General features: G+C 42.5%; 1 protein-coding gene across 1 annotated transcript in view; it reads left to right on the top strand.

The window, feature by feature from the left end:
- Positions 1 to 20109, top strand: part of LOC146019785 (interferon-induced very large GTPase 1-like) — a 134639-nt gene extending 114530 nt beyond the window's left edge. Inside the window, exon 9 of the mRNA XM_083152340.1 lies at positions 15006 to 20109. Coding sequence (XP_083008466.1) covers positions 15006 to 19702 — 4697 coding nt within the window. The 3' untranslated portion in view covers positions 19703 to 20109. The remainder of the gene's footprint in view (positions 1 to 15005) is intronic.
- Positions 20110 to 27819: the final 7710 nt, after the last annotated feature.

The following is a 27819-nucleotide window of genomic DNA, read 5'->3' as shown; positions in this document are numbered from 1 at the left end:
AAACACATACAGTATATCACTGACAATAAGAAATATATATCAAGAATAATACATATATATTAATAAAAATGAACCACTGTTGGGTGGATCTGGACCGGATTAGTGACTTTACACAGGAAAAAATATATATATAGTGACTGTCCCGGCTCAATTTCAAATCTGTGAATAATGAACCATTGATGCAAATTGGAGCAAGTTGGATCAGTTAGAATGCCCAAATTAGGGCTAATAGTTACCCAGCGCCGCTAGAGGATTTCAATCCCCGGGATAGCATTGCAGCAAGTGTCCTCAAATCAATACGGCCAATTGGGGGTAGAAGGTGGTGTTTGTAATCCAAGCTGGAAGTGATGGAAGCCAGCAGATGAACCAAAGTGCTCACACTTGATAGGCAGATGGAATGGCCAAGGGGTTCCAGAATGTAGAGTTAGTAAATTCGGGTACAGTCCTGATATAGATTTTAAAGCATATATGTCCGGTCCAGAGTAGACAGCTGACGCGTTTCGCTGTTTAGAGAATACAGCTTTATCAAAGGTATTGCTGGAGCAAGTCACAGTGGGGTTTATATACCCAATGGTAAGTGGTTAAGGTACATCACCTGTGTTCAATGATTAGTGGACAGTGGGGCAGATGTATCATAGCAGTGCTTATCGCGCCGCTATGATACTTCCTGCTTCGCCTCAATAGCGAGGCGAAGCAGGAAGGGACATCGACAAGATGTATTAACATCTTGTCTGCCGAAGCGGGGGAGCGTTAACTCCCCCCTCCGGAGATGTTCCTTTCTGGAGATAGCGCATCAGTTAATACTGATGCGCTATCTCCTGTCCCCCGGCCGGCCGCCCGCACTGGGCATGCGCGGGATCTCGCAAAAACCGCGAGATCTCCAGCGCAGCCCAAGCCAGACGCAGGGCTAGCGTTGTCCCCATAGTGGGGGATAGGACAACGCTAGCCCTGAGCTGGCGAAGCGGCCGGGGCGAATTAACGCCTTGAAGGCTGTTAATACATCGCCCCGGCCGTTAATCCCTGGGGGGGATTGCAGGGTGCGCTAGTAATACATTAGGGACAGACGTAATCCCCCCCAGTTAACCAGCGTTAAGTGCATTTTTGCACTTAACGCTGGTTAATACATCTGCCCCAATGTTACAAATAATATTAATTATAAGGATCAACAGAAGGCAAAAGACAGCAACAAATAAACATAAAGTAATACTGATAGTTTAATATAAAACAAATATTTATTAAAAGAAAGATCATTTTTAAAAAACATGTGGGGATAAGCACACATAGAATAGCCAATCGGCTTAGAAAGAGCTGGGCTAAAGACAGTTTATTTCCTGTAAACATTGGTGGTTCTGGTTGTAATGGCTCTTCCATGGACGAGCGGTCCGATCACGTGTACCACACAAGGCGGTATTATGTGGGAGGCTTGGTTCGATTGCCCGGCATGCGTTCCGAGCCTCATTTTCATATGTGTGTTGTCAGGGTGAGTTTACGGCTTGTGTTCCCAGACTCGCCCTCACATACACATCTCCCAACTGCAGCATCGGGCAATCTTACAAGCCGCAGCACGTCTCTGTGTGCCTCTCACAAATAATGGAACATTATGCGCATTAGGTTGTACAGCATGTCACCCTGGCAACGGCTTGATCCATTGCCTGGGAGATCGGTGTTACTCAAAAGTTCATGAAATGAAATTACTATGTTCTAGATTTGCCACTTTAAAGCATAAAAAACATGTTAAACACTTTTGAGTAACACCGATCTCCCAGGCAATGGATCCAGCATTTGCCTGGGTGACATGCTGTATAACCTAATGCGCATAATGTTCCATTATTTGTGAGAGGCACACAGAGACATGCTGCGGCTTGTAAGATTGCCCGATGCTGCAGTTGGGAGATGTGTATGTGAGGGCGAGTCTGGGAACACAAGCCGGAATCTCGCCCTGACAACACACATATGAAAATGAGGCTCAGAACGCACACTGGGCAATCCCCCCAAGCCTCCCACATAATACCGCCTTGTGTGGTACACGTGATCGGACCACTCGTCCACATGATTGGACGGGAGAGCCGTTACCACGGGAACCACCAATATTTAGAGGAGGTAAACTGTCTTTAGCCCAGCTCTTTACAGCCGATTGGCTATTCTATGTGTGCTTATCCCCACATGTTTTTTTAAAAATGATCTTTCTTTTAATAAATACTCGTTTTATATTAAACTATCAGTATTACTATATGTTTATTTGTTGCTGTCTTTTTGCCTTCTGTTGATCCTTATTATTAATATTATTTGTAACTTTGTCCACTAATCATTGAACACAGACCGTAACCACTTACCATTGGGTATATAAACCCCACTGTGACTTGCTTCAGCAATAACTTTGATAAAGCTGTATTCTCTAAACAGCGAAACGCGTCAGCTGTCTACTCTGGACCGGACATATATGCTTTAAAATCTATATCAGGACTGTACCCGAATTTACTAACTCTACATTCTGGAACCCCTTGGCCATTCCATCTGCCTATCAAGTGTGAGCACTTTGGTTCATCTGCTGGCTTCCATCACTTCCAGCTTTGATTACAAATACCACCTTCTACCCCCAATTGGCCGTATTGATCTGAGGACACTTGCTGCAATGCTATCCCGGGGATTGAAATCCTCTAGCGGCGCTGGGTAACTATTAGCCCTAATTTGGGCATTCTAATTGATCCAACTTGCTCCAATTTGCATCAATGGTTCATTATTCACAGATTTGAAATTGAGCCGGGACAGTCACTATATATATATATTTTCCTGTGTAAAGTCACTAATCCGGTCCAGATCCACCCAACAGTGGTTCATTTTTATTAATATATATGTATTATTCTTATTGTCAGTGATATATGTGTTCTTTTTATATTTGTATTTTGATGATGTTATTAAACCTATAAATCTTTCATCAAACAAGTGCCACTTTTTTGTATTTCCCTTTCGCTGGACAGCTACTGCCTGATTGATACACCTAGCGCTCAGTTGCTCTACCCGCTCCTACCTCCTGGAAACTGCTGCATCTGCGGAAATGTCTTTTTTTTAAGGTGATGGGAGAAAAGTAGCAGCCGCTCATGGGATCCGCGGCGCTGCTACATTTAAATGCTTAATGAATAAGGGGCACCCTACAGCGGCCAGTGCCGTAGGCAGGAGCCTAAAGCTGCCTAGTGGTAGCGCCGGCAGCAGCTTCTCCTTAATTTTCTCTTGCAACTATGGCTGCCAGGAAACGATTAAGATATCCTAAACATCACACTGGCGGTGATGCAGGGCAGGCAGTACCAAGTTTGGACATTTGGTCCAAACTGAAGGACCTGGCAACAATTTTTGACATGTCTACTGTCACTGTATATGATGCTGTCACCATTGACAGAATGGTGGAGGATTATATGGGTGACAGCAATCAAGTTGGAATGTCAGACAGTCTGTACCTGTACTGGCAGGAAAAAGAGGCAATTTGGAGGACCCTGTACAAACTGGTTCTATATTACCTCAGTTGCCCCCCTTCCAGTGTGTACTCCGAAAGAGTTTTTAGTGCAGCGAGGAACCTGGTCAGTAAGCGGCGAAGGAGGTTGCTTCCACAAAATGTGGAGAGGATGATGTTCAGAAAAATAAATGATCAATTCCTACAGGAAGACCAGCATCCACAAAGTACACAGAGACCTGTTGTGGTGGATTTCATCGTGGACAAATTAATACTGTGGGCAAGATGTACTAAGCATGAAATGTGGCAGACCCTGGTGCTGAAATGGTTGGTTTGTTAAAGTGTGCATGTCCTATTTATACAACATTACCAAGGACAAATTGATCTTGCTCTTTGCATTATGTGCTCTTTTGGGGCCTAGTTTTTCAAACAGCCATACTGTCTGCCACTGCAGTGCCACTCCTAGATGAGCCACGTGTTTGTGCCGCACACTTGTGTCGCTTATCATAGTCATCCAGCTACCTCGATGCAACCTTTTGTCCTAAAAATTTTTTGTAAGGTGTTCAGAATAGACTGGAAATGCGTGGAGATGAATGCTATTGGGGTTAATAATAGTGTACGCACAAAAAAGAGCAAATTCTGTAATTTTTGCGTTTTTTTCAAAAAAATCTAGCCCCAAAACCCAGAAGGGTGTTTTTGGCAAAATCAATTAGAACCCAAAACCCAAAGGAAATCCAGACCCAAAGTGGCCGGTGCACATCCCTAGTACCTAATAGGTCATTATACTGCCCCCTGATATATTTGTACAGGTTAATAAGTAACAAGACATTGGTTCCCGCGGCACACTGAATAGTATTAGTAACCAATCGTGAACACTACATGATAATAGAATTCAGAAATATTGGTTACATATACCTGCGCAGGTGTATGATATGCTCCTTGCTGGCTAACTGTAGACCCAATTTAGGGTAACAGTGGTGTGGGGTGCAGTGCCCCTGGACTGGTTGGGCTGGGTGGCTTCAGTGCGGCATGCCCTTACATTTTATTAACACTTTTCCCTCACTAACACTATCTCTCTCTTTATTTTAATTACATTTCATTTATCTCTCCCTTTATGTATAGCTTCGGCTTTCTATCACTAATTATTAACACTTAGTATCTCACTGGTGTGCCGCACTGGGCCTCCTAGCTTATGATAGTTTTTGGGGTGCCACACCCTGCACCTAGATATAGCGCTAGGGACCCCCAATATACAGAGAAGCCTTGACGCGGCTTGGGGGCATATCATACACCTGCGCAGGTATATGTAACCAATATCTCTGAATTCTATTATCATGTAGTGTTCACGATTGGTTACTAATACTATTCAGTGTGCCGGGGGAACCAATGTCTTGTTACTTACTAAGTATTAACCCCTCCCTTGCATGCACCTGAAAAGTATTACTGAACTAATTTGAGCATCTACCACTATCTGTATGTTTGTACAGGTTAAGTATGTCTACTCTTCAACATCTTTTTGCCAGCGTCAACATTAAGCTAATCTGTCCTCATATCTTAAGGACTCCAGTTCTATAATGTTTGTTATTGTACTGCGGGGCCCAGAATTATGCTCCAAATTCTAGATGTCGTCTAAATAGTGCCTTGTACAGTGGCAAAATGACATTTTTGTCCCTAGCCTCCATACCGCTTCTTATACAGGCTAGTATCATGTAGGCCTTAGTGGCTGTTCTCTGACACTGAGCACTGCATCCAAGAATGTTATCAATTTGATCTCCTACAGATGGCGCCGGCTACATCTGTAGGTCCTATTCCAACTCTCATTGACAAGATTAGGAAGTCACAGTAGGCCATACTTGCCTAGCATTATGGAATGGGTGGGAGGCTCCTGAAAATTGGGTGGCCCTCCCTGGCACCATGGAAATGCTATACCATCATGTCCCATCTGAACAAAAGACCATAAGAAGCAGGACATACAGTAGTCTGCCAAACTATTCCATTACCATACTTTAGGTAAATATAATATGGGAAGGTCAATTTACTATCATATATACCAATTTAAAAAATATATATTTAATCTCTCTATGGGCCTTATTCTGGTTGGTGCGTACTTTCCCGTATTCTTTCGGATAGCGTTTTTTAGCCGTCTGCGCATGCGTGGGGAACGCCATTGCGCATGTGCCACGCATGGTCTACGTACTTGTTCTCACTAATACCGTACAGAAATGTGCACCGCAATCACTCGGGAAATATGGGCGTGTTATGGGCGTCATTCGGAATGACACAGGGGCGTAGTTTCAAAGTGGGCTAAACTGGGCGGAAACATGGGCGGACACGGGGGAGTGCACTTATTTTGGTGGGCGTGCATTCGGACAGCACGCCGAATGCACGCAAACAAAAAGGGAAGAAATGTGCGGTGTCCATAAGCAAGTATTGCTTTGCGGACACCACTCGGTCATGCGCTAGGCAATCGGAACGCCTAATCAGGATGGACGCACCTCAACCAATGTCAGCTGAACACAATACAATCACCTAATTTACTCATTACTTGTTAATTACACGCTTCTCACTGCTTCAATTGGAACCATTGCAGCTTAAATGGACCATTACTAAACACTCACATATATGCTGCAGTTTTCACACACTTTTACACTGCAAATAATGACCACAACTTAATATTAATAATACAAATACACATGTCACTTCTACATGTATCAATTAAACCACACATTTGGGGGACAAAAATAACATTTATTAAATGAACTTATAAAATAAATTCGAAACCGTCACAAAATAAATGGTAGCATAGCAGGACTAAAAGTAAATAATATATAATAAATACATGTATTATAGACATACATAGCCACAGCAGAATCATTAGGAACACATCAGGTGGCTTCACAACAAAAGTATAGCACCAACACTTCAAGTACAGCACACAGTAATGCTATCCGAAACAGGGCAACAGGGGAACCAAACATGACTTTGAACCGAGGGCAAATGTGGTGACCCTCGGCACGGAATTGGACACAGGATGCTGACACACACAGCTCAATGGAAGATTTGGGAAGACATAAGGGTGGAGATTAATGCGGACACAAGTTCATTTGCGGGCACGTTTGCCCCTGGCAGGCTCCTTGCCACGTGCAGCAGCTCTTCGGCCACAGCCACGGTCAGATGGTGGGTCACGTGGAGCACATGCTGGGGAGGGGGTGGATCGTCTTCCCCCTCTGGCAGCAGGGAGTGCTGATGGTGGTAATGCACCAGAAACGGGTGACATTAGGACCCTATTGGTGGCAACTAGCTCCACCATAAGATCATTATGGCGGAGGAGGAGTTAATTTTGCCGCAGGGCTTGATCAGCCAGCACCTGCAGGCTAGCAGCAATAGATTGCTGGCTGGCACTCATAGCCTGCAGGCTCGCAGCGATACTCTGCTGGCTGCAGGTCAAATCCTGCAACACCTCCTCGGCCCTACGCACCTGCTCTGATGCCGACTCTCCCTGCTGCACAATATTTTCAAGCACATGCCCCCACGTGGCCAATTCAGCCGCAGACATTGGCGACTGCTGCTGCACGGGCCTGCTACTGGGGCCAGGTGGCACAGACTCCTCAACCTGCTCAAGAGATTGTTGACCAAGCGGTGGGGATGCTGTTGAAAGAGAAAATTCCAATTACCACACATTCCATGCAAAATTCGAAACATCTACTTATGGCCTGGCAAATAATTACCTTCAAGCAAAGAAGCCATGACTTCCGCTGGGGACTCGCTGTCCATGGTGCTCACCCCCCGGACCTCCTCCACTGCAATGCAGCACTCTGCCATCTGTTCCAGGGGGGTGAGCTTCAGCTTTGAAGGCATGGGGCCAGCCCCAGAGGTGTGGCTGTGTTCCCACCGCTGGTTCAATTTCTTTTTGAGGTTCCCTTTGAAGTCGTGCCACCTGCAATCAAAGTGTACATATTAATACATGTCACTCCTCATGTTTGCTGTAGCACCCATTGCAATCTGAAACTTAATACAACATGTGCCTCCTGACACCAAACTTAGGTTATATTAATTTTGAAAAACAACCCTTAGAAGATACAATCACACTCACCCTACAATAACTATCAATTCAATGACATGGCAAACATGTCTGTGGCTTCAAGCAACGTCACCGCCCATTGACCAACTCCATCTAATATCTAATGTAAACATTACTGGACTTGTACTGCTCAAATGTAACACACATGAACTTGCCTCTTCTTAACGTGCTCCGCCTGACGAACTTGTGGAGCCACCGTATTAATCTCCGCCGTTATGTCCTCCCAGATCTTCCATCTCCTTGTGTGTGTCAACTTTTCCGGTGGGCACTCGATCAAATCCCGTGCCCGGGTCACCAGGATGGCAAGCTCCTGCGGTTCATATGCCATGTTTCTGGTGGTTGGTTCCTCTGTTGCCCGATTGCGGCCACGACCACTGGCACCGCCACTGCCACTGGCACCACCACTGCCACGGCCACTGGCACCGCCACTGCCATGGCCACCGGTTGCTGTACTTGAAGTGCTGGCCAGGCTACTCTGTTGGGAAGCCACCTGCTGTGTTCCCAATGATTCTGCTGATGCTGAGGATGGGCCAGCTGCCGATTGGCCTGATGTCGATGGCCCATCTGGCTGCTCTTCCCCCAATGGCTGTTCAGGGTTGATGGGGACATAGGTGGTGCTGGAGTCCATCTGAGCAAATAGGTCCTGCAACTCCTGCTCTTCCTCAGATGCAGATGCAGACATGTGTGCAACCACATTGCATTTGCCAAACACACCTTTATATACTATTTCTGTAATCGGCGTACATCAGCGCCACCCTGCGTTCCGTACGGCCGCGTTCCGTACGGCAGTGTCAACCGTGCGGCGCATAGGCCACGCCCCCTGCTGCGGGCAAAAATTCCAAAAAAAACAGGCAGACTGAGTAAGTCTGATTTAGTAGGTAAATGCAGATTAGTACACCAATCACCAAATAAAACTGAGGTCAGACATGAAATGTATATGTGAATGTACATCTGTACTGTGCACTTGTTTGGTATGTAGTAGAAATGACAATACCCATTCCATATGTAAATCCAGTCCACCACTTAGGCACAAGTAATCAGTGCTAGCATCCAAAACACATGTGAAAGCTCTCCAAATTCAGCCTTGATGCTAGCTTCATTTCATTCCACCTCTCTAGTATGGGCCTGTAGAAGGTAATTGTACACATGGCAGCATGGCCTAATATTGGTAAAAGGTCTGGCACTATTTGCTATGTTTCTGCTGCATAGCTTTCATTATAAAATAGCTGTTTAGTACCGTGTTGAGTTAGGTGTAAGTGGCTAGTGATGCAGACTATTTCACCTGTTGCTTATAGCCATGTTTGGTGAATGTTATAGATTATATATAATGGTCTGCTAAACTATGCAAAGGTACAGCAAGTGTGGGTTTGCGATGCAATGGGTTAGCCGTCTGTTCTGGCGCATACACGCTGTTACTGTAAAAATGAACAATAAAGTTTATACCAAATATCACTCTGATCAACCAATGACAGGACATGATCGCTTGTTTGGTGCCATTGCTAAGATGGCGGCCTATGGCAGAGCAGCCCCTTTTTCCCCTGCAGAGTTAAGGACACTGGTCGCCGTTATGGAGACCAGGCTGGGCCGTGCAGGGCCATTCATAACCAACCGGCAGAAGCGTAATGCCTATGCGGTGGCCCGCCGGCGCATATACACCCGTACGCAGGTGCGGCGGACCATCGCACAGCTGGAGCTGACTCCAGCAAATCAGGACCAGCATAGCGAGATGTGAGTGTTTATACATTAAATGGCCATTTGTACATGATTGCTTACATGACCTTATTTAAGGCAATAAGGTAACCAGCCTGATCATGAGTTAAACATGACATACACTATATGTGTGCTATTTCCTGTTTGACACCCTGTAATGGTCATAAAATATGTCATTGTGTAGGATTATGGTTTGTGATGCTTACAATTGCCCAAATGTCACATCATCACTGCCATGGTACAGGCTGAGTTTTATAAAAGCCAGTAAGGAGGTGATTGGCTGTACATTTATCTCTACTTATAACCTTTTGGATTTATTGCTTGTTAAGGCTTAATACATCTGTCCAAATGACCCCTAATTGCCATTTTTAATTCTCCAACACAGCACAGGATCGAGCACGACAGGCACGTGAGGAGGCAGAGGCGGCCCAGGACGAGGGCACAGATGAGATGGCTGAGGAGGTGGTGCCAGAGGAAGGGGAGTAAGTGGAGGAGGAGGTGGTGGCAGCTGAGGAGGAGGTGGTGGCAGGCGAGGAGGAGGTGGTTGCAGGCGAGGAGGAGGTGGTGGCAGGCGAGGAGGGCCAGGAAGAGAAGGAGGATGAGGAGGCCTGTGAGGTGGAGCAGGCAGCCGAAAGTGGTATGTATACATAAAGAATCATCATTCCTTTTGTCATCTACTATTTGCTATGTAGCACTGGTGATTCAATTGTGTTTGAAAATACTATAAAGTCAACCAACAAATTGGGTAGCAACAGACACACTTTGGGGTTAGATAGGGTGGCCAAACCATCCCTTTCATCCTGGACACATATTAATGACACAGGTTGTGAGGATGGCTTTCAGGTCGATTTTAAGTGCCACTGAACCTGGGTAGTTAATCTGTATCCTGGAAGAAAGGGATGACTTGCTCATGTAAGGGTTACATGTCCCTGCTGCAAGCATACAATCTGTAGCCTCATATAGGTGAGTAGAGATTACTGGTGATTGATCTTTCTAAACTAGATTCAGTATGGCATAAATGGAGTATGGACAGGCGTGGCTTAGACTGGAGTAACAAGTGGTCAGTGCCCCTGGGCCCTCCTCTAGCTAACCACCCCCTGCGGTCTGCATGTATGTTTGGCACCATAATTGTTTGTTGATCTTGTGTTTGTACTGATTTTGTGCATGGGAGTGGGTTAGTGCTGCAGCTTCACCTAACTGGCATTATGACAATGATTTATGGAGCAGACCATCAGCAGGCAAACCATGCTTGATTGCACAAATGTACTGAGCATTCCTGAGAGTGCACAAATGTACTGAGCATTCCTGAGAGTTGACTAACTCCCCTGTCACGCTCCATCATATAACAGACACTGAACTTTGTTTGCAGAATTGGGAATGGTGCAGCGCGTGACATGCTTCTCAGAGCTTAGTCATGGGTGGGTTTGGATTGAGAAGGAGCACTATGACTGTGAGGTGTTCTACAGAGTAAAGGGTAGAGGGGAAAAACAGCCTTTACATGTAGTATGTATGCATGTATGTATAGATGTATTTGTCATATATATATAGTTATATATGTGTCTATATATAGTCGACACAGGAACAGGCGGCACTCAGAGGATTTCCAAAAAGTTGACTTTATATTAAAGTATGACACCAACGTTTCGGGGCATACGCCCCTTTGTCAAGGTGATAAACAGTGAATAAAGAATACATACAACATCTTACCTTAAGTAAGGTGAAAAACGCCGCCCCTCCTTCTCTGCAAACAGCGCAGGCTTTCCTGCTGCCTGCTGTGTCGCTTGGCGCCGGAAACAACAAGGGTTGTGTTCCTGGATACAGTTGGAACGCAAGCCAGGAAGCTGGCTAAACTGCGTGGAGCGCATGATGTAAGAAATAGTGCAGACACTTTCAGCTGAGCGAGATAGCCCGTCTGTTGCAGGGAGAAAAGAACGTTTACATATAAGTGCATCGGGTAATCAAAAACGTAAAAAACACGTGCAGCATGATGACATGATCACTAAGATCATGATATAAATGAGTGACAAGTAAAACATCTTATATGTGAACGATGATAAAAGTAATAGTAAAAGGATTTAAATTCTGTAGGATATACAGAAGGGGGACTACAAGTACTGGTTAAACTGTAACCCTTTATGCTAACTAGCATTAACTGGTATTACTAAAACCAGTTATATACGCTGTGAAGCGCTGTATAGTACTCAATTAGGCTGTATACTGAACACAATGGAGCATGTCGACCAATGCACATTATAGATATAGATGTCTAAGGGTTCCTATATTACTATGGCAAGAGAGCTACTGGCTGTATACTGAATGAAAAAAATTGAAAGGAAAATAGACAAGAAAACATCAGGGGACAGCAGGGTTCATAGAAAAACTGAAAGAGGCAGTTTGTCATTAAGTCCAAAGGGTTTAGTGGAATTCAACCGATGAATCCACGTCGCTTCCAACTGCAGTAATTTTCCATCTCTGTCTCCACGGCGAATAGATGGATGTACATGATCGATGGCCATATGTTGTAAATCGGACAGCTTATGTTGGGCAATACTGAAATGTTTGGCCACCGGGAGATCTGTATTTTTTGAGGTACCGGCTAGCGCTTTTTTAATAGAAGACCGGTGATTTGCCATGCGTTCCCTCATGGGCCTATTAGTCTTGCCCACATAAATTAGTCCACATGGGCATTGAATGATATATACAATGTATGCGGACATGCAATTTAAGATGTAACGGATAGGATATTCTTTCTTAGTACTTGGATGTACAAAGGCCGGCCCTGTGATCATATCGGTACAGGTTGTGCATTTGATGCATTTATAGCATCCATTCGGGTTTTGTCAAGATATTACTATGACTGGCTTGCTGAAGATGGTCCTGTCCGGTAATGTCCGTATGTACAATTACATCTTTGATGTTTCGGCCCCGTTGGTAGCATAACATTGGACGTTTATTCCGGAAGCACTGTAATTGCTTATCCGTTTTGACTATGGGCCATAGAGCTCGGGTGGCTCTAGGAAGAATCTTGCTGGTTGGGGTAAGCTTGGTGACAAACGGCATGGGTTCCTCACGGTCCTTGTGGGAGGTTTTGGAAGACTGGGTGAGTAGCGTGGCTCTGTCCATATTTAAAACTTCTGCCTTTTGTAATTGCAGTTGCTTGGAAGGGTATCCTCTTTGTTGAAACTTGGTTATAAACGTGTCCAGCACTGCAGGTAGTTGGTCAGTTTGACTGGTGATCCTTGCTGCCCGAATCATTTGTGATTTGGCCAACGATTTTCTTAGGGCCATTGGGTGGAAACTGTTAGATTTTAACGTAGTGTTTCTGTCTGTGGGCTTGACGTAAAGTTCAGTTTGAATGGAATTGTTGATGATTTTGACACATACATCTAGGTAGTTGATGACATTAAGTGACTGATTGTATGTCAATTTGATGGTAGACGTTCTGTTGTTGATATCTGCCATGAGTTGATGAAGTTCATTCTCTGTACCTGTCCAAATCATAAACAGGTCGTCTATGTACCTGTTAAAGGTCAGAATTTTGCTGGAAATGGTTGCATCACTGAAGAACATCTCATATTCCTGTTGGAACATGTAAATGTTGGCAAATGATGGCGATATAGGACTTCCCATAGCACACCCAGTTAACTGGCGAAAAAATTTGCCGTCAAATAAAAAATAATTTTTGGTCAAAATTATCTCCATCAATTTCATGAATAGTTCCAGTTGTAGATCTTGCATATTATGTTCTTTAAGGAACTGTTCCATCACTAATAGGCCATGTTCTTGTGGAATGCTGGTGTATAGACTGGCCACGTCCATAGTGACCAGTCTAGCATTATCCGGTATCTGTGTGATGGTAGACAGAGAATTAAGGAATGCTGTTGTGTCCTTAATATAAGATGGTTGCATGGTGATAATGGGCTGAACGATGGAGTCCAAAAACTGAGATATAGGGTGACAGATGGAGTCGGGGGCACTGATGATAGGACGACCTGGGGGATTTTGCAGGGATTTATGCATTTTAGGGACCGTATAGAATATCGGTACCCTGGGTGCTTTCTGAGATAAAGCTTTACATAATTTATCAGAGATCAAGCCATCTGTAGTGGCTTCTGACAGAATGACATCAACCTCCTTTTTGTACCTGTCAGTAGGATCATGGCTCAGCAATTCATAGGTGTTCTCCTCAAGCAGTTGTCTGTAGGCTTCAGCCTTATAATCTACTAGATTCTGGATTATAAGGCCTCCCCCTTTGTCCGCCGGACGAAAAGTAACATCTTTATATTCCCCCAACTGTTTGAGGGCCAACTGTTGAGTTTTGTTCAAATTATGATGTTTGGGATGTGCTGCTTGATGGTATCTAGTCATGGAATCATCTACTAACCGAAGGTAGGATGATATAGAGGCGTTATTAGAGGGGGGATCAAATGTCGATTGACTACGTTTTTTTATGAATTCTAGTTGTACAGAGGAGACACTCGTATTATTAACAGATGTTTGATGAAAATATTCTCTGAGTCTAAGATTTCTCCCAAACCGATTTAAGTCAGATATGTGTATATATATATATATATATATATTACACACACACACACCTGTCACGGTGCATGTTTAACATTTAGGTATGACTAATGTTAAATGTATGCATGAATATCATTATTAATTTTTCCATTTTTATTTGGTCCACAGATGAGCAAACCCAAGCACAAGAGGGTCTCCATGGGGCCCTCTTCCGAATTCGAGCCCACATGCGCCAGGTCATGGCGGAATTGGACCGGCTACTGGATGGGGCAAAATAATTTATATATTTTTACTATAATTTATATGTTTTGTAAAGTTAATAAATAGTTAATTACAGTTCGAAGTTGTCCGTGTTTTTTTTTTTTAAATGGAAAAGTATATGTGTAACTTGTTTATAATCTTTTAAATAAGCAAACTGTACATACTGTATATAGATTATGTTATGTTGACATGCTGTAAGGCACAGGTCTTCAACCTGTGGCCCTCCAGATGTTGTGGAACTACATTTCCCAGCAGGCCCTGACAGTTTTGGCATGCTCTTATAGTAAAAAATGTGGCAATGCATGCTGGGACATGTAGTTTCACAACATCTGGAGGGCCATAGGTTGAAGACCCATGCTGTAAGGGTTAATGTGTGTAATGATTATAGTAGTAATGTGTTTCAGTATATATTAGGATTTAATTGAATCAAATAGACAACAATCCCTTTTTAATGAGGTTGCCTAATTGCATAAGTGGGTCATGTGCTCGCTGTGTGTGCTCTGAAAAATAGTGTTGTATTTGAGCGTAAATACTCCGCCTCGGTGCGTACGGCCAGGTTCCCGTACGTTCTAATGCGGTAAGTCCGTGCTTACGCTGTAAGACCGTGCAGAATCTGTACGTGTCCACCGCACACGCAAGGTTTTTAGGTCGTCCGTACACACGCCCTGTTCTTAAAGAGTGAGTCCGTCTGAATGCGGAGGACCCGTGGGCGTTTCTACGGACGATGTCCACACGCCACCGCACAGCGTTGCGTGCGGACAGCACCGTAGGAATTTGGGAATGTACGCACCGATCAGAATAAGGGCCTATATGTCAATGACCATATACAGTTAGTATAATTTTATGGCCAATTCATGTAAAAAAGCAGTTGAAAATGGTAAGGCAGCTTTCTGAACAACTACATAATTATGTACAATTTGATATTTTAAACTTTGTGTATTGACAATATTACTATACTCTAACATGCAATTATTCTTTTTTTTACAGCCAAATTACTGAAGTTTCATACATTTCTGGAAAATTTAAATTTAAAGAACCCAACTGTATCAAAGCTGACCCTTAGGGATGTTCTAGAGATTGGGTCAGAGAACCTGGATGATGCTCAGCCGCAGGACATAACAGATATTCCCTGGCACTTTATAAGGAAGCTCATGGCCCTGAACAGAACTGCAATAAACACTCAGTATACAATAACTGCACCTAATTTGGGTCAAGAAGAAAGCCAAGATGAGATTTTTTTACCAAGTTGTGATACAACTTCATATATCCACCCCCTGGACGTGGTGTGCGCTGTCCTGCATTGCTCAGAGAGTTTTCTACAGCAAGAGATTATATCAAAAATGGCCATGTGCCAGTTTGCTGTCCCTCTGCTGCTCCCTACTGGTGGTGGCCCAGAATGCACCTTCATGCTGTGGGCAATGAGAGATATTGTGAAGAGATGGAGACCTCAGTCATTGGCTGACAGTAAAGGGTTCAAAGAAGAGAATGTAGTGAATATTCCCATGCCCGTCTTCTCCTTTGTAAGGCTGGGGAAAAACAAACTTTCCAAATCTAAAATCCTGAACCAAATTCTGAATCCACCACAACAAAATCATGACTTCTTCATACATGACAATATGGAGGGGGGAAACATTGAGAGGAAAATATCTGATGGACTTGTGGAAATTTCCTGGTATTTTCCTTGTGGTAAGTCAGATGTCTTCCCAGAGCCCATTGCAGTGACCAACCTACGGGGTGACCTGGCCTCCAGCTGGGAACAGTTCACGTTTCTGACACGAGTCTCATCGGCTGTGTTTGTGTTTATTGAGGATATTAGTGAGAGAGAAGTCAGGCTGTTATCCAGCTGTAGTAACACGGAGACCCAGTATTATCTCATCCTTACTCCAAGACCTGGGAATAAAGTAACTACAGAGACAGTGAAGCACATAAAGTCTCTAATGTCACAGCTAACAATAAACAATACAAATATTATTCACAAGAGCTGCAAAGGTAATGATGCAGCATTTGTGAAAAAGATACAAAACACCATTCAGAGTCTTTTAAATAATTGTCAAAGAAAAAGTTTTGTTAGTATAAAAGATGAGATCCGTGGAGATTATATCTGTGTAGATGAGAACACGTCGGCATGTCAGCGTGCAAGTGACACTGCCAGGAACATTACCTCTGTAATACACAATGTGGCCGAGTATAAGAACCAAACTCTGAAGTTACAGGGAGATCTGTGGAAACAATTGTCAAAAAACGAAAAAGAACTTTGCAGAATGACGAAACAAGGCGGGAAAAATGCTCAAGATTATCAAAGTGAACTTATAGATCGGCAAAGTTCTTTACACAAGAAACAACATGAACACGGCATTTCCGATGGTGTCTCATTGTTTATTAGTGCAATTACCCATTTGTCTCAAGCAGAAATACATTATTTCTTGAAATGGATGAAATTTGAGCTGGATTCGGTTGCCAGAAATAATATTTCTACCCTGCAGTCTGAGTACAAGGAGAAATGTAACAATGCATCAAATAATCCAGAACTGAAGGAATTGGATCAGAAAATCTCCAACAGCTCATTAGGAGTTGAACATTTCCTGCGTGAGCTGGGGCAGGTCTATGAGGCTGAATGTGCAATGGTTAAAGAGAGATTAAATACTAATATGGAAAAACAATTGACAAAATTCCCAGGAATCGCTGCTAATCTTCTGCTGGATGGGTTCCCATTGGAACTGATTGATGGAGATGCCTCCAACATCCCCATACGGTGGATAACTGATGTCCTGACAGAGCTGGACACCAAGACAGGAGGACACTGCAGAATGAGAGTAATAACTGTGCTCGGAGTACAGAGCACAGGAAAATCCACCCTTCTGAACACCATGTTTGGGCTACAGTTCCCGGTGGCCAGTGGACGATGCACACGAGGAGCCTTCATGACCCTTATTAAGGTGAAAGAGACCTTCCAGGAGGATCTGGGCTGTGACTTCATTCTGGTGATTGACACAGAAGGTCTGAAAGCTCCTGAGTTGGCTTCTCTGGAGGACAGTTATGAACATGACAATGAGTTGGCCACACTAGTGGTTGGGCTGAGTGATATCACCATCGTCAATATGGCCATGGAAAACACTGCAGAGATGAAAGATATTTTGCAGATTGTGGTCCACGCATTTCTTAGGATGAAAGAAATTGGGAAAAAACCCAACTGTCAGTTTGTACATCAGAACGTGAGCGATGTGTCCGCTCATCAAAAGAACATGAGAGATAGGAAGAAGCTTCTGGAACAATTGAATGAAATGACAAAAGTTGCAGCAGAAATGGAGAAGATAAGTGGAGTTACAGCTTTCAGTGATGTGATGGACTATGACCTAGAGAGACACAACTGGTACATTCCCGGACTGTGGCAGGGGGTCCCACCAATGGCTCCGGTAAATTTTGGCTACAGTGAGAATGTTTATGAATTAAAAAAGTATTTAGTTAAATTCCTACAGTCACATAACTCTGATCACAAGCAATGCCGGATCCCTGAGTTTATTACATGGATAATAAGTTTGTGGAGCGCAGTTAAATATGAAAAGTTTATCTTCAGCTTTAGGAACAGTCTGGTAGCTGACGCCTACAACAAACTGGCTGCACAATACTCTCTGTGGGAATGGGGATTCACCAAAACCATCCGCAGCTGGGTGACCAGCACAGAGACCAGTATTAGGAATCAGTCTGCTGATAGACTGGACACAGAAACCTGCGCTCAGTATAGGAACAGTCTCCGACAGCTGCTACATGACGAGGAAGCAAAAATGTTCGAATTACTTGAAAAATACTTTGACAACAAATCTGACAATGTTCATCTCATAGAGAGATACAGAGAAGATTTCTTCATGAGTGTTAGGTTCTTAAAAAAAGATTTAGAAAGGAACACGATTAGCAAGGTCACTGAAGCTGTTTCTATTCAGAAAGGCAAATTCAAGATACAGGATATTCAGAACACGTCTCAGAAGAAGATTGAAGAGAACATCACAGATCTCCTGAGAAGCTGCAGAGAGAAGAACTGTGAGCTGGGGGACTTAGAAGTGAAGAGAGAATTTGAAGCCATGTGGGAGAAAACACTGTCCGAGTTACAGATGGAGGAATTACCGAAACGTAACATCGGCCAAGCCATGCTTCATCTGCTGAGAACTGACATGAGTGTAAAAGGACCTGGGATAAACCAAATCTTATCTAATGTGATGAGTTTAGATTATTACAGACACAAAGAATTTCAAATGGAAAGAGCATACATTGATAGCAGTTGGTTATCAAAAGTATTCAGTGTGTTTCATATTTCAGAATCTTCTGAGAAGGTGTCAGATCTTGCTGCCTCCTTGTTAGATAAATGTGCTACATACGTCACAGAGAAGGTAACATCCCATGATGACTATAATGACACTTATGGGCAGGAATTACTGCACATGGTCAATGCTAAGCTTCGTGAAAACCATAAAAAGCTGCATCTTACCCCCCAGTTTGAGCTGGACATTAAGCTTCTCATCTTTGGCAGAGCATCGGAAGCCTTCCAGAAGATGCATGACACCTTTATCCAAGAAAATGATCCCAATATCTGCCTAGAAAAGTTAAAACCTCAATATTTCTCCACATTTAAGAGCATATTTGAGGAGAAAGACGAGTGTTGGAATAGAGCCAAGAAATTCTGTGAGATTTGCCTGAGACCAGCGTTATATGACTATATTCTGAGGCATCTTGGGGGTGAAATCATGGACGAGATATTACGCAGTCCTGATGGTACAATGTTTAGCAGCAGAAGTAACTTCCAGAGAGCTCTGCTGGATGATCTGCTGGAGGAAAACTCATTCCAAAACTATGTGAAATACATTGAATCATATGATACTTACTTAAGAAATCTGGTATTTGAGTACATTCTGGGAGAATACGAGAGTCCATCAGCCCTAAATACTTTACAAAGTAAAATTTTGAGTGAGATCATTGGAAAAATTAAAGATGTCCTTCAAAATGAAAAATATTCAAAATTCAAAACTATTTTGACTTTTTTAGAGCAGTTTTGTGAATTATTCAGAGAAGAATTAGTAATTTCCCAGAATGAGATGCAAGTGGTCACTTTCCACAATACAGCAGATGTTGGGCAGTTTTCCGAGAACATTCTGTCCTATCTCCCCACCACAGAGGAAGAGATCCTGTCCGAGCTGGGATCATTAGACATTGAGACTCTACTGTCCATGGTCACACTGAAGCCTCAGGATGAGCTGTGTAAGAAGATGATCGGGTGCGGACATCTATGTCCATTCTGTAGAGTCCCCTGTGAGAATGCAGGGGGTGATCACAAGGAGCATTCTGCATCTGTCCACAGACCTCAGGGATTGGGAACTTACAGATGGATAAAAGGAGGGGATTTGGTCATTGACATATGTACTACTGCTGTTGTATCAAATGCTACATTTCAAAACACAAAAACTGAGTGGAAACCGCACCCATACAAAGACTACCGCACCTATTACCCAGACTGGGCCATCCAACCTGACGCCAGCATCACCGCCTCGGATTACTGGAAATACATTCTCGCACAATTTAATCATCAATTTGCTGCAGAATATAAAGCTGAGCCGGCTGTACTGCCAGAGGACTGGATGAAAATAACAAAGGAACAAGCTTTGGAAAGTCTAAATGAAGCTTTTACTATTAAGTAATATTTTTAACATGGTCTAATAATTTAAACCAGGGTTATAACATGAGCAGTGATTTACTGAACAGAAAATGTGTGAAATAACTACAGTACCATTGTAAATCTGCTCAAAATGTAATCCAGACTTATCCTATTTTGAAACTCATTAACATATAACATACTAGTAAGCCTGCTCAAAGCAATGCTTCAAAGCTAGTAGATGTAGTTTACTTGCTGACAACAGATGGCAGTGTTTCAGAGTCACATGGACACACACACATATATATATATATATATATACTGTTGGAGTGTTGCGTGTCCCAGTGTTATCCTTGAATTGCATCCTGACACACAAATTAACAATTTTCTGTTAAAATCTAGATTGAGAATGTTGACTCAGCTACAGTTATATTAAAGGTTTCACATATCATGGTTTCTTGTGTTAATTATGTATGTGGTTTACAAGGGCATAACTACCATAGGTGCAAGGGGTGAAGCTGCTATGGGGCCCAGAGCTGAAGGGGGCCCATCTTTGCTGTCTAACAAAGATGTTTTACATACATTTATCATCATCATTTTCTAAATAGGGGGCCCTTAAAATGTTTTGCTATGTGGCCTACTAATATCTAGGTACGCCTCTGGTGGTACATTAGTCATCGAACATCAACTTCATAATTTTTTTTTCTCCACAATTTAAAAATGAACCATGCTGATGTTTTTGTGGTAGTAGTGTATACCTTTGTTAAGCACCACCTAGAAATGGAATTCCTAATGTCGACTGAACCTAGCAGTTTTAATTCCAATCGAAAAACTTAAGGCAGATAAAGGAGTATGGTTTTGATTTTTGGATTTCGGAGGAAAAGTTACCTTATGGGTCCAAATCTTGCGATGATTCCTTAATAAAACCTGTAATACAGAACTTCAAATAAACTGGATAAAGAAGCCACAAATAGTAAATTTTGAATTAATTGAAAAAAAAAAAATCAATATTTATTTATTGTCAGACAGTCGAGATATTTGGCAGAAAGGACATTCCCTCTTAACTAAAAAAATTTCATAAAATTCTGAGATGGGTGGTGGACACCCCTGGTTGAACTGACATGGAATATTTATATACACAATGCAGCTGTATTGGCACAATTTACTAATTATAGGGGAATAAACAAAAAGCGGGATGCAATTCCTTCATATTATCCACCTACCCCAGGCCTGATTGGATGTACAAGGATCATACAGATCCTACAAATACGTTTTTGAAAAATTTCTACAACTATTTAAAATAGGTATAAACTTGACAAATCAGAGAAACAATATATAATTTAGTTTTTTGGGAGCTGAAGTAATCCACAGAATTTCCAGTATACACTGGTTCTATCTAATCAAAATTACAATAAATTGCTGAGGCACTGTTTTAAAGGTGCTTGTGTAGTTTTACGGCGCCCGATATATCGGATGCGATATCGGTCGATATATCGATGCGATCTGAAGTGATTTTTGTCCTGTTCATAACCCCACTATCCACTACGCATGGAGTTGATTTTATATAGTGAGGCGAGCGCAGTAATCCGCATCCCCTCGCGGGGCACGCTACGCTCACAACACTATATAAAATCAACTCCATGCGTAGTGGATAGTGGGGTTTTGAACAGGTCAAAAATCACTTCAGATCTATCGACCAATATCGCATCTGATATATCGGGCGCCGTGAAACTACACAAGTACCGTTTTAAATTGCACAGAGTTGGCCCTATGAAGAAAAAAACTACATTTGCAGAACGATATTGGCACATCAGGATCCAGTTTTGGCCTACAGGCTATTCAGGATATATTTATCTGCTACAAATATTAAGAACACATTGTTTATAATAGAATAATTGGTACTTGTGTACTATCACGGCGCCCGGTGCATCGCAGACCATAAGGCATGCGATGGTATGCGATTTGATGCGACGCGATTGGCACCCGATGGTATACAATTTAAAATTGTATACCATTGTATATGGCATACACTGCCATACAATGCGATGCTAAATTGTATATGCACCCTAATGGGGGCTTACAATGTTAAATGCACCCCCACGCCACCCCCACTATGAACGTGAACCCGAAGCGTGGCGAGTGCAGCGAGCCCGCGATGGGCGGCAGTACGCATCCTACGACCTTTTCATACCCCCACTATCCACGTCGGCGTGGAGTCGATCTTATATAGTGTGGCGAGCGCAGCGAGCCACCGAGCCTGAAGTGTGGCAAGCGCAGCAAGCCCCGCGAGGGGACGCGCAATACATGTAAAGTAATACGCGTCCCCTTGCGGTGCTCGCTGCGCTCGCCACGCTTCGGGCTCGGTGGCTCGCTGCGCTATATAAAATCAACTCCACGCCGACGTGGATAGTGGGGGTATGAAAAGGTCGGAGGACGCGTAGCGCCGCCGCTCGCCACGCTTTGGGTTCACGTTCATAGTGGGGGTGGTGTGGGGGAGCATTTAACATTGTAAGCCCCCATTAGGGTGCTTATACAATTAAACATCGTATAGGGGGCTTATACAATTTTAAATCGCATCACATCGCAGTGCATCGGGTGTATGGCATGCGATGCGATTATATGGTGTGCGACCAAATATTGTGGGCGGCGTGCTAGTACACAAGTACCGAATAATTCTATAATAAACTAATTCTTAATAGATAACCATGAAAACTGAAATAGTCCTCTAGTAAGGAGTGCAGCACAATGTACATAATGTTATGTTGCTCAAAAATATAATTATCTATCTTGCAGTGTGCAGAGGACTTCTTGTAGTTTATACATGGAGGAATTCAATTAGCTGCAGCAATTAATTGCATGCTGAATAAACAATTGGGGCTATCTAATGAGTCCCGATGTACAGCACCAGACTGCACTTAATGCTTATCTATTTGGGTCTGAGCTAAATGAATAATACACAATAAATTACCTGTTTTTGAAGTTCCAGACATGTGTTAACACATGGGGAAGGTTACACCGCGCTATATACAATTATAAATAATTGAAATGGTAAGTGCCAATTGGGTAGACAATATAACAATGTTATTTATTGTAAAATATATATTATTCCATATTAAAAAAAGGGGAGGAAGGGGGAAAGGAAATAGGGCTATAAAATTTAAGGATTTGTTGTTATTGTCCAGTTCATACGGTACCGTATTTTTAGAGTACACTGAGAGGTGGTTCCGTTCCTATAATGACTCCTTGTTACCGACCATAGTGTGGTGTCCAATGTGTCCAAACAATCCCGTGGTAGGTATTTTGGTGGAGACCACGTTCTCCTATTTCATATATCACCTCCATCTGGGTTGGGGCATGGATGAGCCCTGAATGGAAAGCACCAAATAGTGGCCACTGGTCATGAAAAGACCCTGGGTCTGGAGACTGGTCCGGATCCAATGCGTGGAATTGTGGCAGGGTGAGGAGCTGGATAGTAATTGGTCTCTGATCCACCAACACGTTTCGCCAGGAGCCTGGCTTTATCAAGGTGTGGTAACACATGGGTACCGGAACTAATCCTGGATCCTATGGGGTAAATTTACTAAGATGGTAGGTCTATTGAAAATGGGATATGGACCATAGAAAAATTGTGATCTTAAATACATACATAAGTACAAATGCATAATGTTTGTTAATGGAAGGCTATAGCTCAAGTAATTGTATTATTCTATATATTATTTCAAATCTGATAAGATGATCTTCAAATAATTATATTTTTCTTGTTGCCTTATTAATGAAAAGCAGCAGCTATGAATTATATGAAGAACATTTGCAAATAAACTCTTTAGAGACTTAAAATTCTCAGTTCCTATTATTTTTTCCACAAAAAGGGTGCAGTCAACATTTATTGTCCTGGGCTACACCATATACACATAATGTGTAACAAAGTTAGAAACAAATATATTCCAACAATACTAAGGAAAACAATGCATTCTCTACCCCTGAGGGTTGTTTCAGGATACAGTGCTGCTGTTTGGCCTACATGGGGCTCCTGTTACCTTTGAGGATGATGTATAGGACAGGATGTTTCTGTATTACATGTATGCCTCTGTCCTGTCTATGTATGTAGGTCTGGGTGCTGATGTGGATGCAGATGTGTTGTTGTATTCATGAAAATGTTACTACTAATCCCTTCCATTGTGTACAAGTGTGTGTCTGATTGTGCAAGGACTAAGAGCCCACTCATGTAGTACAGAGACACTGCCTTTCACTTCCCATTGCCCCCCCCAGTCACCATTTTCCTGTGATATTGATACTGCATTGACCTCAGAATAAGGCCATAATAATTTTTATGTGTAACTGGGATATATATATATATATATATATATATATATATATATATACACACATACACACACACACACATATATATATATATATATATATATATATATATATATATATATATATATATGCCAGACGGGAGGTTTCTGTCCTCCCTGAGCTCGCCTTATATATATACATACAGATAGTGGGTTCTTAATCCTGGTGGTTTTGCGATATTGCAACTTTACTAATGTCACAACGTCAGAGAACCCAGACTTTCAAAAAGAATATCATTGTATAAAACATCAATGTTTTAGATCGTGAAAAGAATGAAATAGAAAACTTTTATTTATAAAGCAGTGGTTAACCACCAGCAAACCCAGCCAAAATGCCTAGACATCAAAACCTTTATGAGGGAATTGGCTTTCAATAAGTATTTTATGGACACCAACAAACATCATCTACAGCGAACAACCTTCAGACAGAAACAAAGGTGTACACTAGAGAATGCGCTTTTAAATGATCATAGAAAACTAAATCAAGTGCAAAACTGTAGAGATATCATGTCCAAAGAGGAAAGCCTATATAAAAAAACAACCAAACTTCAATAGAGGCTTAGTCATTTAACCAGCCGACAAGAGGGTGTATTAGTTATTATCAACCAAGATGATTACATCAAAGAGGCCTACCATGTTATTGGCAATCCTGAAACCAGAAGCTGAAGAGGCTGCCCAAACAACATTTAAAAAGGAACTTGCGAACAAGGAAAAGCTCTAGGTAATCTCAAAATTGAGTATGAGTATCTAAATACACCACACCCAGTCATTCAAGTTGTTTTATAATTCATAACAAACCCACCTGGTAGACCTACAGTATCACATCAGGTAAAAATTGTTTAACTGCACCCCTCTCTCAATACTTTAATCAGTTTTTAGAAAAAAATATGAAAAAAAAACAGTATCAGATTTTTTTTTTAACGAAGACAACAATTTGGATGAAAAACATGCTGACTTTATTATAAAGGGAAATTAACTTCATCCTGACATACAATTAGATGTGGTTTTAAGGTGAATTTCTTTTTACAGACCCATGGCACAGCCATGGGGACCAAGTCTGCCCTGAGCTATGCCAATCTCTTCATTTGTCACTGTGAGATTCTTAACATCTGGACCTAGGGCAAGCTCAAGGCAGACATATTTCTATTGGTGTGAAGTATTGTCTTAGGCACTAGAGTGAGTAGTGGTACCAAATTATATATTTAGGCAGCCACTATTAGGAAGTATGCCAGCCTACAAACAAAGAATTGAAAAAAAAAAATAAGGTGGCATTTAATAAGACATAAACATAAATAATCATAGATTTAAAAATATATATTTATTACACAGAATAAAAATATAATAACCTCACAGGGTATTTTAAATCATAAATACATCATTAATCCATAAACATGAATTATTTATAAGATGCAGACAGCATCCAGGATCCTATTAAACAGAGCTTTATATGTAGCAGTTATAATCAATTGACAATTTAGTGAATGTCCTCACGAATCCCCAATCCAAACTGAGAACAGGGAGATAAAGTTGGATTATCAAAGTAGTGGGAAATAAGCATACCACTCCTTGGACATAGATTTTAAATTGATCAGGTGTCCGGCCATGTCAGCGACAACTGCTCGATGTGGTGTATAGTTGTGAACACTGTGTGTTTGTATATTCTTCTTCATTCGCCAGCCAGCACAATTACTAGTACAATATTGGCTGTAAATGACTTCCTCCAGTATCGCACCTGTCTCAGGCTTAATTACGCCTGTGAATAGCAGGCTTCACACTGGTTTAATGTCTATGAATGAAAGCCTGCATGGCTTGGAGAATGACGTGGTCAGCAGTGCGAGATGTGTCTCATTTGTGCAGAAAAGGAGGATCGTACCTTGCCGTATGTACGCTCCTGTGTCGGGGCACCCAATAGCGACTAATTAGCTATCCAACCACTGGCATGGTAGCTGGAATATGTCAATGGTTGGTTGAGTTACTGTACAATTGCCATATGTTGGCTCAGGCGCACAGGAGCAGCGGCGGTCATAGTCCTTACGCACAAACAACAGCTTTTACAAAAGCAGGGATCTGGAATGTTTGGGATGTTTCTATTGGTGTGGTACATTGATGATGTTCTATTCATTTGAGTCATCATTATGTCCATTCTAAAGCACATTAACAACAACCAAATACAGTCAAGTAGAATTTCTTGATTTAGAAATCTTTATTAGAAATTCACACCAGAACACACAACAAATCTATACATTTGAATAATTATATTCTGACAAATTAGATTAAAAGTGTCCCACAGAGTTATCTCACCCACATAGGGAGAAATTGCTCCAACATGACAGGATACATCAGTCAAGGGCAGGATTTATAGAAACATTTGAAAAACAAAAAGGTATATTTAATAACAAATTACACAAGTGCAGCCAAAAAGGTAAAGAACGCGATCTATAGACATTGGTATCTGCTACCTTTGGATGATTTTGAAATAAAGGGGAGGATAAACCGACATACTGTAGTGTTCTGGAAAGCTGGAGATCTGCAAAGGAAACTATTTCAGAACCACCTAAAATGTCAGGTATCATTGACACAGTCCATTATTGATGGCCAGAACATCAAACAACTGTGGCCTACCCAGTACCAAGGTTATCAACTCCTAGGGTAGAAACACCTTCCACTACCTCTGTAGTATCAATGTCTGCATAAGCTACAATATGTGGGACTGTTAAAAAAATTAAACATTAGGATGTGAACACATTCATGATATTAGACAAAGCATCAGATAATTTCAGAACTACATATAATAGTGATCCCACAGGCATTAAGGCGGCCATACACTAGAACAGGGGTTGGCAACAGGCAGCCCGTGGGCCACATGCAGCCAGTTCCTCACTGGCCAGCTGCTCAACTCTGCTGTATGTGTTTTGGATGGTAGCTGTGTGTGCGCGCGGCATAGTCCTGTGTAGCTGATGCTCAGCCTGTGCATTGCAGGAACCAGGTGCGGCCTGGCACATGCACAAAAGGCCACAGGACTATATCACACACACAGCCACCAATGGACACACATACAGCAGCGCCGAGCCGCCCGCACCCCGCATGTCACTATAGCCACAGCTCTGCCCCCAAGTATGGGTGAGTCGCCATGACTGCATGGGGCTGCAATCGGTGCCATTTTTCAAGGCTGACACACAGGTGTTTGGAATATCTAAGGAGGGTCAGGTGTATGGCAATACTAATGGAGGCAGGTGTGTAGAATAACTAAGGGGGAGCTGGTGTGTGGAAATGTGAGCAGCATGTGTGGCAATACTAATGGAGGCAGGTGTGTAGAATAACTAAGGGGGAGCTGGTGTGTGGAAATGTGAGCGGCATGCGTGGCAATACTAATGGGGGCAGGTGTGTAGAATAACTAAGGGGGAGCTGGTGTGTGGAAATGTGAGCAGCATGTGTGGCAATACTAATGGAGGCAGGTGTGTGGAATAACTAAGGGGAACTGGTGTGTGGAAATGTGAGGGGCATGTGTGGCAATACTAATGGGGGCAGGTGTGTGGAATTACTAAGGGGAAGCTGGTGTGTGGAATTACTAATGTAAGGGGCAAGTATGAGGGGCCTACTATTGTGTTGCATGATGTGTAAAAGGGGTACATGGTGTGTTACAATACATTGAAAGACACCCCCCTTTTGAGTGACCACACCCCCTATTTCAGGAGTGCAACCCTTCACTATCTGCTGAAAGTTTTATGTGGCCCCCAGCTGAAATAATTGCCCACCCCTGCACTAGAACGATCTCAGGCCCGAATGCACAATTTCGACAGGT

This window comes from Crinia signifera, chromosome 7 (assembly GCF_055691185.1).
Source record: "Crinia signifera chromosome 7, ASM5569118v1, whole genome shotgun sequence".
In the NCBI taxonomy this organism is placed as follows: domain Eukaryota; kingdom Metazoa; phylum Chordata; class Amphibia; order Anura; family Myobatrachidae; genus Crinia; species Crinia signifera.
Note: the sequence above shows the minus strand (reverse complement) of the source record. Positions and strands in the feature narration are given on the sequence as shown.